The following is a 14,528-nucleotide window of genomic DNA, read 5'->3' on the forward strand; positions in this document are numbered from 1 at the left end:
CCTGCCCCCTTCCCCTCTGGTAACCACCAATCTGTTCTCCTTATCTACTGTTTGTCTGTTTATCTTCCACGTATGAGTGAAATAATGTGGTATTTTTCTTTCTCTATCTGACTTATTTCACTTAGCATAATGCCCTCAAGGTCCATCTGTGTTGTTGCAAATGATACAATTTTGTCTTTTTTATGGCTGAGTAGTATTCCACTGTATATAAATGCCACATCATCTTTATCTATCCATTGATGGGCACTTAGGTTGCTTCTAAGTCTTAGCTATTGTGAATAATGCTGCAATAAACATAGGGTGCATATATCTTTTTGAAATAGTGATTTCATGTTCTTTGGATAAATAAATCCAGTGGAATAGCTGGATCATATGGTATTTCTATTTTTAATTTTTTTTTTTTTTTTTTGTGAGGAAGACTAGCCCTGAGCAAACATCCAATGACAATCCTCTTCTTTTTGCTGAGGAAGATTGGCCCTGGGCTAACATCCACGCCCATCTTCCTCTACTTTATATAGGACACTAGCACAGCATGCCTTGACAAGCGGTGTGTCAGTCCGCGCCTGGGATCCGAACCTGCAAATCCCACGCCACTGAAGCGGAGTGCGCGAACTTAACCGCTATGCCACCGGGCTGGCTCCTATTTTTAATTTTTTGAGAAATGGCCATACTGTTTTCCGTAGTGTCTGCACCAGTTTGCATTCCCACTGGCAGTGTATGAGGGTTCCCTTTTCTCCACATTCTCTCCAACATTCGTTATTTTTTGTCTTGTTAATTACAGCTATTCTGACAGGTGTAAGATGATATCTCATTGTAGTTTTGATTTGCATTTCCCTGAGAATTAGTGATGTTGAACATCTTTTCCTGTGCCTGTTGGCCACCTGCATACCTTCTTTGGAAAAATGTCTGTTCATATCCTCTGCCCATTTTTTCATTGGGTTATTCATTTTTTTGTTGTTGAGTTGTATGAGTTCTTTATATATTTTGGAAATTAACCCCTTATCAGATATATGATTTGCAAATATTTTCTCCCAGTTGGTGGGTTGTCTTTTTGTTTTGTTTCTGGTTTCTTTTGCCATGCAGAAGCTTTTTAGTCTGATGTAGTCCCATTTGTTTATTTTTTCTTTTGTTTCCCTTGCCCGAGGAGACATGTTATTCAAAAAGATACTGCTAAGACCAATGTCAAAGAGTGTACTGCCTATGTTTTCTTCTAGGATTTTTATGGTTTCAGGTCTTACATTCAAGTCTTTAATCTATTTTGAGTTAATTTTTGTGTATGGTGTAAGATAATGGTTTGCTTTCATTCTTTTGCATGTGGCTGTCCCGTTTTCCCAGCACCATTTACTGAAGAGACTTTCCTTTCTCCATTGTATGTTCTTAGCTCCCTTGTTGAAGATTAGCTGTCCAAAGATGTGTAGTTTTATTTCTGGGCTCTCAATTCTGTTGCATTGATCTGCGTGTCTGTTTTTCTGCCAGTACTGTGCTGTTTTGATTACTACAGCTTTGTAGTATATTTTGAATTCAGGGAGTGTGATACCTGCTGCTTGGTTCTTTTTTTCCAACAAAAAGAACTGCAATCTGTGGCATTTTTCGGTTTGCAGCTGCATCACTGCTATCTTTTCCTTTGTCATCACATGGCATTCTCCCTCTGTGTCTATCTGTATCCAAATTTCCCTCTTAGAAGGATATCAGTCATTGGATTAGGGCCCACCCTAGTCCAGTATGACCTCATCTTAACTTAATTACATCTGCAAAGATCTTACTTCCAAATAAGATCCCATTCACAGGTACCAGAGGTTAGCATTTCAAGGTATCTTTTTTGGGGGGTGGAGGAGGGAGAGACATAATTCAATTTCTAATGGAGAATTTGTTAAAGATTTTTACATTTATGTTCAAGACATATTAGTCTGTAATTTGCTGTTCTTGTAATGTCTTTGTCAAGTTTTGAGATCAGGATTTTTCTATCTTTCTAATGTAAATTGGAAGTGTTCCCTCCTCCTTTGTTTTCAAAAAGAATATTAAATGTTTGATAGAATTCATTGCTGAAGTTATCTAGGCTAGTGTTTCTTGGTGAGAAAGTTTTGAATTAAAAATTCACTTTTTTGACAATATAGGGCTATCATCTTCCCTCCTCTGAAGTTATTGCTAAGCATCCAGTATCGCTAATAAGAAGCTAGATGTCTACTTAATTCTAGTAGTCGCCCCTCAGTATCCACAGGGGATTGGCTCCAGAACTCCCCTAGGATGCCAAAATCCAAGGATGCTCAAGTCCTTTATTATAAAATGGCGTAATATTTGCATATAACATACACACATCCTCCCGTAAACTTTAAATCATCTCTAGATTACTTATAATACCTAATACAATGTAAATGCCATGTAAATAATTATTATACTGTATTGCTTAGGAAATAATGACAAGGAAACAAAGGCTGTACATGTTCAGTATAGCTGCAACCATTGTAGGCTTTCTGATCCGTGGTTGGCTGAATCCTTGGAGGCAGAACCCGTAGATATGGAGGGCCAACTGTACTACTGTAGATAAACTTTCTCTCCAGGAAGTTTATCTCCGGAAATTTTAAGGATTTTTCATTTTATCCTTGGTGTTTTACAATTACAGAAAGATGGTGTAAGTGTAGATCTATTTTCATTCATCCTATTTAGCACTGGGTGGGCCCATATAATCTGTGGACTCTTGTTTTCTACTTTTTCAATGCTTCTTTCTTTCTTTAGGGTTTCTTCTCTTCTCTTCCTTCTGTTCACTTCTTCTACTATAAGACTCATGTTAGAACTTCTAGATCTAGCTTTCATTTCCCCTAACTTTTCTTACATGTGTTCTATCTCTGTCTTTTTGCTCCGTAATCTAGAAGAATTGCTTGACTCTTTCTTTTATATGAAAACTTTGCTCTTTGTTACCCAGCCTGTCTCTGGAGTTTTTCATTTTCTGGCTTTCTAATGGATTCTTTTCCTAGTAGTCTGTTCTTGTTTTCAGGATCCTATAACCTCACTTACCTTTTGAAAATTAAAGAAATATTATTCATATTTCTTTAAAAATCTCCTTTACTCTTTTCTATTAATTGTTTTCTCTGATGTTAATTCTTTTTTTGTTGTTGTTGAGTTCCTACAGCTCTTGTAACAAATTATCATAAACTTAGTGGCTTAGAACAACAGAAATTTATTCTCTTATACTTCTGGAGGCCATAACTCTGGAATCAGTATCACTGGTCCAAAATCAAGATGCCAGTAGGGCCATACTCCCTCCAGAGGCTTTAGGGGAGAATCTATTCCTTGCCTCTTCCAGCTTCTGGTGGATCCAGCATTCCTTAGCCTGTGACCACATCACTCTGTCTCTTCTGTCTGTGTCAGATTTCCTTTTGCTTCTTTCTTATAAGGACACTTGTGATTTGGGCCCAACTGGATAATCCAGGTAATCTCTCCATCTCAAAATTCCTTAATTTAATCACAGCTTACAAAGATCCTTTGCCCCATATAAAGTAACAGTTATAGGTTCCAGGGATTAGGACTGATATCTTTGAGGGCCATTTTCATAGTATTTATTTTCCTAAACTGTTCAATAATTATTTTTGTTGAGTATTCATCTGTCTTCAAATACCTTTCATGCTTATCTCAGCCTACTGCAGTGATTATTCAAAGCAGGGGGAGGTGCAAGTGTTTAATGTTCTGAGCAACAGAGGGACTTTCTCCTCGATTTCAGCAAAAATTTGGAGCTCTGTCTTGCTTCTTTGCTTCCAGTATTTTCTAGTATTTATTGCTCTTACTTGAGAGCAGACACCTCTGTTGGCTGCAGTTTGGTACAATGGGAATAAGACTGTAAGGGTTAAACCACCTTGTTAGATCAGCAATGATACCCAAAGAGGGGGTACCACAGAAGGGTACCCAAGGCTCCCTTCTTTTTTTAGTATCTGCTGACTTTAAGCTTAGAATATCCAGAAGCTGCCGCTACCTTTTTCAGTAGTCTTTTCCTGACTGAGTTTAGCTTGGTTTCTTCCTCCAATCTGATCCCAATTGCCTTTTCTCTTTCGGGGTTCCTCATAATTTCTGGGACACAGAGAGAATTCTTCTTACTTTCCAAAATTTTTATGGGTTTCTTTAAAACATAATTTTTGGATATTCTTTACCCCCAAAAGATTTGAGAAACACTTGGAAGGGCAGAGCATGTACATCATTTGCAACCAATCAATCTTTAAATCACATGTAATGCCTTTTCCTCACATGATTGCCATCTTATCTTTATTTGTGCCTACCAAGTTGTGTGGCTGAATCTGTCCTAAGTGGTTCAAAATTTAAAAAATATTTTAATAAGTAACTAGATCATACAAAGTTCTGAAAACTTAAATTACCCTCATCTTCTGAAGCGTTTTTATTATATATTATTACATAATATATATTATATATCAGGCCACTCCATTTCATTAAATGAGTCAGATAAATAGGTAAAAAGCAAATATACATAGCAATGAGATTGAGAAAAATTACTATGTGATTGAGGAGACTTTTACTTGTGGCAAAGCTAAGACAATATTCTGAAGAACTGCTCTTAAGATGAAAAAAATAATATCCTACTTTTTTCCAAGATTGGTTAATAATGTCTGAAAAAAATTTTTTTCAAGTAGTTGTGCTATACCAAGGAACAAAAAGATGAAAGGTTTTGGATACAGCTAAGTGCTTTAAGAAAAAACAAAAACTGCTGTGTACAATTCTATTTTTAGAATTAAGAAAATAGCATAGATTTAAGATTGGATCATTCTTAGGTTAACTACCACCACATGTGGCAGATGTTTGCTCTTAAATAGATGCCAACTGAATATATAGGGAGCAATTCAAATTTAACATTTATAATTAAACTTGAACCTCATTCCAGATCTTCTCAAGTGAGCAGTTATAAACTAAATAAACTTTGTTTATTTAGAGGCATAAATAGAGTAGTAATTGATACCCTAAGGATACAAAAGAATTAATGCAATCTTAGATGAATACTAAAACACCAGCACAGTAGGTACTGGGGTGTCTCTGGGTCCCAGTTTCATTATGTACAACATGAAATGGTTACATTAGATATCCCTAATGGCATTTCTCCCCAGTCTTCTTCATGTCATGGCACATATAGAAAATGGTAATATATGAACATCTACCTGGAGTAAACAGAGGTTGTTACTCAAGGCTGGAAACCGGCTGCCCAGAGAGCTGTAGGATCAACGTCTCAGTGCACCTATATTCCATCTGTGGCATACCATCATGTCTTGGCCCACAGTTTGGCGGAGCTGTGACCTTGGTACTCAAATTGTGGTCTACAGACTAGTAGTGTTGGCACTCCTGGGAGCTTGTTAAAAATGCAGAATCTTGGGTTCCACTCAGACCCACTAATCAGAATCTGTGCTTTGAAGATCCCTAGGATGATTTATGAGCACACTAAAGTTTAAGAAGACTGCTCTAAGAAACTTTCAGCTCTACAATTCAATGAATCTAAGAATGTGTTTTATGGAAGTATATTCCAGAGTATATTTCATAATCTTATTAAATTCCATATTATAGTTAGAATAAAATTAAAAACATATTTTTATACATATTTGTTCCTAATTTTTGAAAACAGACAAATGTTTACTTCTTAATTAGAAAAAGGGGAATATATTTACCTGCTTGTATACCTGTCGTAAGTACATGATCTCCTCCACAGTTCCCAAGGAGATGAGTCGAAGCACTTTGACATCCCTGCATTGCCCAATCCTATATGCTCTGCAAAAAGATTAAAAACAAAGCAAATAAAAATCATGTGAAACAACTTCGGGTTCAGGAGGTAGCTTTTGGACAGAAAAATGGAACATTACTAAAATTTTAATTAATTTAAAAAGGAACATTTTAGGTTTAGATATGCTATATTATTTAATAATAATCCAAAAATAGAAATTCATATAAAAAGACCAGTCATTGAGGAGAAAAGCATTATAGAAAAAATTTACATATCAACTTCATTTCTGTTTTTAGAGATCATCTTGCATTGTCTAAAAACTTTTTCTAAATTCAGATTTTTATTTTACAGCAGTCCTAAGCTTATGAATAGGTTGTGTTCCCAAATGATTTCATTTATACAAAACTCTCAAAAATGCAAACTAATCCATAGCAACAGAAAGCAGATTAGTGGTTGCTTGGGAATAGGGACATGGGGAGGGGCAGGAGGGATGGACTACAAAGGGGTGCAAGGAAAATTTGGGGAGTGATTAATATGTTTACTACCTTGACTGGTGGTTTCACGGGTGTACATGTATCAAAATTTATCCATCATACACTTTTAAATATGTGCATTTTATTGTACATTAATTACACCTCAATAAAACTGTTAAAGAAAACACCTGGGGAAAAAACAGTTAATCACCTGGCCAGCCTATGGAAGTGCAGATTTATAGCCCTCATCCACAGAGATGTCCATGCACTGGGTCTGATTGAATCACTCAGTTGACTAGTACTCCAGATGTTCTGATACGGACCATAGTGCTAATTAAAACTCTAACACGACTGCCACACTGGTTAACTATGGGTCTAGTCCCTACAGCTTCTCCCAGGTGGAGGCTTTACTGGATGCTCTGAATGAGGTCACCTGTTTCTAAATATCTGTTACAGTCATGGGGCGATCAGGGGCAAGGCCGCACTGCCCCATACTTGAGAATGTTATAATCTGGGGGAAACTTAATTTTGATCTTGTAAAGTCACTCTATGTTCTTATGTTTGGTGCTCCCTCCACCTCCTTCACCCATTCCTCCTCACAGAGAAGGGCTTTCACTAGAGGGCAAACTGGGGTTCCGAAAATTGTACACCCCAGAGGAGAATGGGGGCTCCTGTGACACAGCACAGATGGGGGTAAATTACTGCATTCTCACTTCCAGCCTGCAGCCTGGATACAGAGGGGCTCATAATCTCTTTTTCTCCCACAATGGATTTGGGTTCCAGAAACAATGAAAAATCAGTCTCAGGAAATGTCTTTTGGGTGTATGCTCAGCCAATTGTTTGGTGAATGGGATAGATTCTGTTAGAATACATATTCTCTCATCTTTACAGACAAATCCTTACATACATGTTACTTTGGACCTATGCTTCATCAATTTCTTGGTCCATAAAGCAGGGATATGTTAAGTGATGATGTTTAGGGTGTGAGACAAGCGCTGACGAACTGTTATGCAGTATAGAAGTCAATATCTTCATTTCTCTTCTTGGTTCCTCCTGCCAGACTCAATAGAAGGAGAGGGAGAGGAAGAGGAATGCTGTTCATTTAGTTTTATTGTCAATTAACTTTTATGGAGTATCAAGCACAGTGAGTGCACTGTGCTTTGAGGGAATACTGGGATAAATAAACATATATATACATGTATGGGATATCTCATAAAGATACTCTGAGTATTAAATGAGATAATCCATGGAAAGCACTTAGAACAGTTCCTGGCTCATAGTAAACATGCAATAAATGTTGCTGTTATTTCTTTGTCCTTATTAATACTGCCAATTACAGAACAGGGTAATTTGCTTTGCTTTGTACCCTGCACAGCATTATATGTCTTATAACTGGGGTGATCTTAATCACAGAGTGTATTATAAGCTGAATTATATCTATCAAGCAAACAGTAACGGATAATTTAAATTTCTCTAAGGGGAAAATCCACAGCTGATTTGCTTTGAATGCCTTAGTATCTAACGTGACATCTTGTAAATACTAAGAGGTCAACAGTATTTTTGATATTTATTTGTATAACATTGAAAAATAAATGAAGTATCTCCATTTTAAAAAAAACAACCCCCAAAACAACTGGGCCTAAGTCCTTTATAAAGCTGTACATCTCTGACTACCCTTTCAGTTTCTTCTATGATTATTCGATTATTTTTTTTTTACTTCATCTTTAGTCAATCTTAATCATTTATATTCTTCTAGAAAAAGGTCTTTTTCATGTAGATTTCCATATGTATTTGTATAAAACTATACATAAAAATGTTAGATATTATAAATAAATGATACTTGGCCTTTCTGCTTCCTAAGATTTCCTGTGTATATGCCTTTTTTCCTTAGATTAAACTTTTCAAAGTTTGTCTATTTTACTCTTTTCAATGAATGTTTTAAATTTTTGATTTATGTTTCTATTTTATTTTAATAATTTATCTTTATACAATTTCCTCTATTTTCTTTAGGTTTACTTTGTTGCTCTTTTTCTGGTTTTCTAAATGATATCCTTCTTTCACTTGCTTTCAGTTTTTCTTTTCCAAGAAGTAAATTTAAAACTCTAAATTAGTATCAGAATTTAAATATTGTTTCATAGTAATTTCACTGTTATTTATTTCTAAATAATCAGTTTTTCTCTCTTGATTTCCTCTTTTTTATTGTTGTAAAATATACATAACAAAATTTAATCATTTTAACCATTTTTAAATGTACAGTTCAGTGACATTAAGCACATTCACACTGTTGTGCAACCATCACAACTATCCATTTACAAAACTTTTTCATCTTCCCCAAATGAAACAAAGTACCCATTAAATAATAACTTCCCATTCCCACCCCCAACCCTTGGTAAGCACCAGTCTACTTTCTGTCTCTATGATTTTGGCAACCCTAGATACCACTTATTAGCGAAATCATATATTTGTCCTTTTGTGGTGAAAACAAGCATCCTTTCCTTCTTGCTGTTCTTAGAGAAAAAATTTTCAGTCTTTTACCATTGAGTATGATGATAGCTGTGGTTTTTTCATAAATGGCCTTTATTAAGCTGAGGTAGTTTCCTTCTATTCATAGTTCGTTGAGTGTTTTTATCATGAAAGGGGGTTGAATTTTGCCAATTGCCTTTTCTGTATCAATTGAGATGATCATGTGGTTTTTTTTCCCTTCATTCTGTTAATGTGATGTATGACACTGACTGATTTTATAGGATGTTGAACCATCAGAGCATAGCAGGAATAAATCCAACTTGGTCATGATGTATCATTCTTTTAATATGCTGCTTAATTCAGTTTGCTGGTATTTTATTGAGAATTTTTGCATTAATATTCCTAAGAAATATTGGTCTGTAGTTTTTTTTTTTTCCTTGCAGGATCTTTGTCTTGTTTTGGTATCAGAGTAATACTGGCCTCATGGAATGAGTTAGAAGTGTTCCCTCCTCTTCAATATTTTGGAAGAGTTTGAGAAGGGCTGGTGTTAATCTTTGGATGTTTGGTAGAACTCACCAGTGAAGCCATCTGGTCCTGAGCTTTTGTTTGTTGGAAAGTTTTTGATTATTGATTTAATCTCCTAGTCATTAGAGGTCTATCAAGATTTTCTATTTCTTCATGATTCAGTCTTGGTAGGTTATATTTTTCTAAGAATTTGTCCATTTCATCTAGGCTATGCAATTTGTTGGCATACAATTGTTCATAGTGCTCTCTTAGAATCCTTTATTTCTATTTTTGCCAAAAACATCACTGGAATCTTTATAGGGATTACACTGGATTAGTAGGATAGCTTTGAACAGTACTGACATCTTAACAATAGTAAGTCTTCCAATTAGTGAACACAGGATGTTTTACCATTTATTTGCATCATCTTTAATTTCTTTCAGCAATATTTTGTAGTTTCAGTGTACAAGTCTTCTGCCTCCTTGGTTAAATTTATTTCTATATGGTTTTTTTTTTGGGAGGGAGGATGCTACTGTCAAGCAGAATTGTTTTCTTTTCAAACTTTTCATTGCTAGTGTATGGACATGCAACTGATGTTTTGCATGTTGACCTTGTATCCTACAACTTTCCTGAATCAGTTTATTAGCTGTAACAGCTTTTTTGTGTGGAATCTTCAGGGTTTTCTACATATAAAATCATGTCACCTGTGAATAGAGATAATTTTACTTCTTCCATTCCAATTCGGATGCTTTTTATTTCTTTTTCTTACTAATTGCTCTGGCTAGGACTTAACAGTACTATTTTGAAGAGAAGTGGTGAAAGCAGGCATCTTTGCCTTGCTCCTGATCTTAGAGGAAAGTGTTCAGTCTTTCACCATTGAGTATGATGTCATCTGTAGGTTTTTCATAAATGGGCTTTATGTGGAGAGAATTTCCTTCTATCTCTAGTTTGTTGAGTGTTTTTATCAGGAAAGAGTTTTGAATGTTGGCAAATGCTTTTTCTGCATCAATTAAGATGACCATATGTTTTTTCCTTCATTCTGTTAATGTGGTGTATTACATTGATTGATTTTTGTATGCTGAATGATCCTTGCATTCCATGAGTAAATCCCGCTTGATTATGGTGTTCCATTCTTGTAATATGCTGTTGAATTTGGTTTGCTAATATTTTCTTGAGGATTTTTGCATCAATATTCATGAGGATTTTGGTTAGTAGTTTTCTGTTCTGATAGTGTCTTTGTCTGGCTTTGGTCTGGCCTCATAGAATGAGGTGGGAAGTGTTCCTTCCTCTTGAAATTTTTGGTAGAGTTTGAGAAAGACTGGTATTAATTTCTTCTTTAAATGTTTGGTAGAATTTACCAAGGAAGCCATCTGGTCCTGGGTTTTTGTATGTTAGCATTTTTGCCAATATTTACTGATTCAATCTTCTTACTAGTAAGTCTAGTTATATTTTCTATTTCTTCATGATTTAGTCTTGGTAGGTCATATTTTTCTAGGAATTTGCCCATTTCATTTAGGTCATCCAATTTGTTGGTGTACGACTATTTATAGTAGTGTCTTATAATCCTTTTCATTTCTGTAAAATCAGTAGTAATGTCTTCCTTTTCATTTCTGATTTTAGTGATTTCAGTCTTTTTTTTTCCTTAGTCAATCCAGCTCAAGATTTGTCAAGTTTGTTAATCTTTTTGAAAAAACAACTCTGTTTTGTTGATTTTTTTCCTCGTTTCTCTAGTCTCTATTTCATTTATCTCTGCTCTAATCTTTATCATTTTCTTCCTTTTGCTAGCTTCAGGTTTCATTTGTTCTTCTTTTTCTAGTTCCTTAAGGTGTAAGGTAAGAGTGCTGATTTGAGACTCTTCTTTTTTAATGTAGGTGCTCAAGGCTATAAACTTCCCTCTTAGCACTGCTTTCACTGCATCCTGTAAGTTTTGGTATGTTGTATTTTCATTTTTCTCAAGATACTTCCTAATTTCCCTTGTGATTTCTTTTTTGATGCACTGTTTAAGAGTATCTGGTTTAATTTCAACATATCTGTGAATTTTCTGCTGTTTATTTCTATTTTCATCCTATTGTGATTGGAAAAGAAACTATGATTTCAATCTTTTTAAATTTATTAAGATTTGTTTTGTGGCCTAACAGATAGTCTATCGTGGAGAATGTTCTATGTGCACTTGAGAAAAATGTGTACTCTGATATTGCTGGAAGGAGAGTTCTGTATATATCTGTTAGGTCCAATTTGTCTATAGTGTTGTTCAAGTCCTCTCTTTCCTTATTGATCTTCTGACTGGATTGTTCTAACCACTATTGAAAGTGGACTATTGATGTGTCCTACTATTATTGTAGGCTGTCTATTTCTCCTTTCAATTCTGTCGATGTTTGCTTTACATATTCTGGAGCTCAGATGTTTGGTGAATTTATGTTTATAACTGTTACAGCTTCTTTGTGAATTGAATCTTTTTTCATTGTATAATATCCTTCTTTGTCTCTTGTAACAGTTTTCAACTTAAAGTTTATTTTATCTGATATTAAGGTAATCACCCCTGCTCTCTTTTGGTTACTATTTACATGGCATATCTTTTTCTATCCTTTCACTTTCAACCTATGCACGTCCTTGGACCTAAAGCAAGTGTGTTATAGACAGCACATAGTTGGATACTGGTTTTTTAATCCATTCTGCCAATCCATATCTTTTGATTGGGAAGTTTAATCCATTTACATTTAAACTAATTAATAATAAGGAAGGATTTACTTTTGCCATTTTATTTGTTTTCTGTATGTCTTATAGCTATTTTGTCCCTCATTTCATCCATGACTGCCTTCATTTGTGTTTACTTGATTTTTGTTAGTGATACATTTTGATTCCTTTCTCATTTCCTTTTGTATATCTTCTATAGATATTTTCTTTGTGGTTACCATGGGGATTACACATAACATTAAAAAGTTATAACAATATATCTTAAATTGATACCAACTTAACTTCAATTACAGTAAAAAACACTGCTTTATAGCTCCAACCCCCACTTTCATGTTGTTGATGTCACAAATTAGCTTTATACGTCATTTATCGATTAACACAGATTTCTAATTATTATTTTTGTTTGTTTGTTACATGAGGAGGATTCACACTAAGCTAACATCTGTTGGAAATCTTCCTCTTTTTTTGTTGTTGCTTGAGGAAGATTAGGCCTGAGCTAACATCTGTGCCAATCTTCCTCTATTTTGTATGTGGAATGCCTCCACAACACGGCTGACGAGTGGAGCAGGTCTGTGCCCAGGATCCAAACCAGTGAACCCAAGCCACCAAAGTGGAGTACACAGAATTTTAATCACTTGGCCATGGGGCCAGCCTCCAGATTTATAATTATTTTTATGTATCTGTATTTTAAATCCTATACAAAATAAAAAGTAGAATTACAAACCAAAACTACAATTATACTGGTTTTTATATTTGTCCATGTACTTACCTGTACTGGAGAACTTTATATTTTCATACGGCTTTCAGTTACTGTCAAAGTCCTTTCATTTGAATTTGAAAGTCTCTCTTTAGCATTTCTTGTAGGGCAGGTCTAGTGGTAATAAATTCCCTCATCTTTTGTTTGGGAATGTGTTAATTTCTCCCTCACTTTTGAAGGACAGTTTTGCCTGACATAGAATTCTCAGTTGATGGCTTTTTCTTTTGGCACTTTACATATAACATCCCACTGCCTTCTGGCCTGCAAGGCTTCTGCTGAGAAATTCACTGATGATCTCACTGGGGATCCCTCATACTTTACAAGTTGCTTTTCCCTTGCTGCTTCCAAGAATCTCTGTCTTTGACTTTTAACAGTTTAATAATAATGTGTCTCAGTGTGGGTCTTTTTGGATTTATCCTACATGGAGTTTGTTGAGCTTCTTGTATTTGTATAGCTATGTCTTTCCTAAAATTTGGGAAGTTATTATTTCAGTCATTATTTCTTCAAATAACCTCTCCTTTTCTCTCTCTTCTTTTGGGATTTATATAATGTCTATATTGGTCTACATGATGTGTCCCACAGGTCCCTTAGGCTATGTTCACTTTTATGCATTGTTTTTTTCTGTTTTGCTCCTCGGATCTGTCTTCAAGTTTGCTGATTCTTTCTTCTTCCTATTTGAGTCTGATGAACCCCTCGAATGATTTTTTTCCAATTCTGTTATTGTATTTTTCAGGTCTAGATTTTCTGCCTTGTTCTTTTTTATAATTTCTGTCTCTTTGTTGAGACTGTCATTTTGCTCATATATTGTTTTCCTGATTTCCTTTAGTTCTCTGTCCATGTTTTCATTTAACTCTTCGAGTTAGGACAATTGTTTTAAAGTCTTTGTCTAGTAAGTTCTACGCTTGTGTTTTTTCAGGGATGGTTTCTGGAAATTTATTTTGTTCCTTGGAATGGGCTAAGTTTTCCTGTTTCTTTGGATGCCTTGTGTTTGTTTTGTTGAAAATTGGACATTTGATAAAACAGTCACTTCTCCCAGTCTTTGCAAACTGGTATGGAAAATATTCATTAGTTAGCAGGGCATGTTTTGACCCTTGGGAGCAGCTCAGGGTGAAGGCTTAAAATCTTCTTAGGTCATTTCTGGTTATGTGTCCTGCCTGGGTATGTGCATGTGTGTGTGTTTTCAGATTTCCCCTGTATACACAACTGCTTTTAAATGTCTTAATTTCCCAGAGTCTCACCTCAGCTTCTTCCCAGGGCCTTAGATGTTATATTATTTTTATATTATATTATATATTTATTATATTTCTCTACTTGTAATCTCAGATTACAGGTGTCTGCAGGTGTGCAGTCCCACTGCAGCTTTCATGCACCATGGAGCCTACCACTGCTTTCCACAGCTTCTGCCAGTCTGAGTTCCAAGCTATGCCACCATTCCTCATCAGAGCACTGAGTCAAGTGAAACAGAAACCAGTCCCTATGGAAACCCACAGACAGGTTAGAAAGCTGAAAAGGACTTCTATATTGTTCCTTCCAGCCTGAGGGAGGGAAGTGGGAATTGGTTGCTTCCTCGTGGTTATGTGACACCAGGGAGGGGGTGAGGCAAGGATGAGTAAAAATGTCACAAAATTTCCCACAGTTTTGAATGTAGCTTCTTTTTTATTGGGAATTTCCTTGGTTACTGAAGATCTCTGACTGGTTTAAAGAGCTCTCTAGTTATTTTTCTAATCCTTCCATGGGGCAACAAGTACCTAGACCTTCCTAGTCTGCCATCTTGCTGACATCACTCTTTGATTTTCTCTTTAATACAAGAATTGTTTAAAAATGCCCATATGGCTAGATTTTTATTAGCTACATGTTTACTGCTATTTTTCTAGAGTTGGTTTTTTTTGCTGAGGAAGATTTGCCCTGAGCTAACATTTGTGCCAATCTT

General features: G+C 35.5%; 1 protein-coding gene across 4 annotated transcripts in view; it reads right to left on the reverse strand.

Moving 5' to 3' along the window:
• Positions 1-14,528, reverse strand: part of ERCC6L2 (ERCC excision repair 6 like 2) — a 127,860-nt gene that overhangs the window by 43,099 nt on the left and 70,233 nt on the right. For all 4 annotated transcript variants that reach the window (XM_058565448.1, XM_058565447.1, XM_058565450.1 and 1 more), the window contains one exon: positions 5,655-5,754. In XM_058565448.1, coding sequence (XP_058421431.1) covers positions 5,655-5,754 — 100 coding nt within the window. The remainder of the gene's footprint in view (positions 1-5,654; positions 5,755-14,528) is intronic.

This window comes from Diceros bicornis, chromosome 22 (assembly GCF_020826845.1).
Source record: "Diceros bicornis minor isolate mBicDic1 chromosome 22, mDicBic1.mat.cur, whole genome shotgun sequence".
NCBI lineage: Eukaryota > Metazoa > Chordata > Mammalia > Perissodactyla > Rhinocerotidae > Diceros > Diceros bicornis.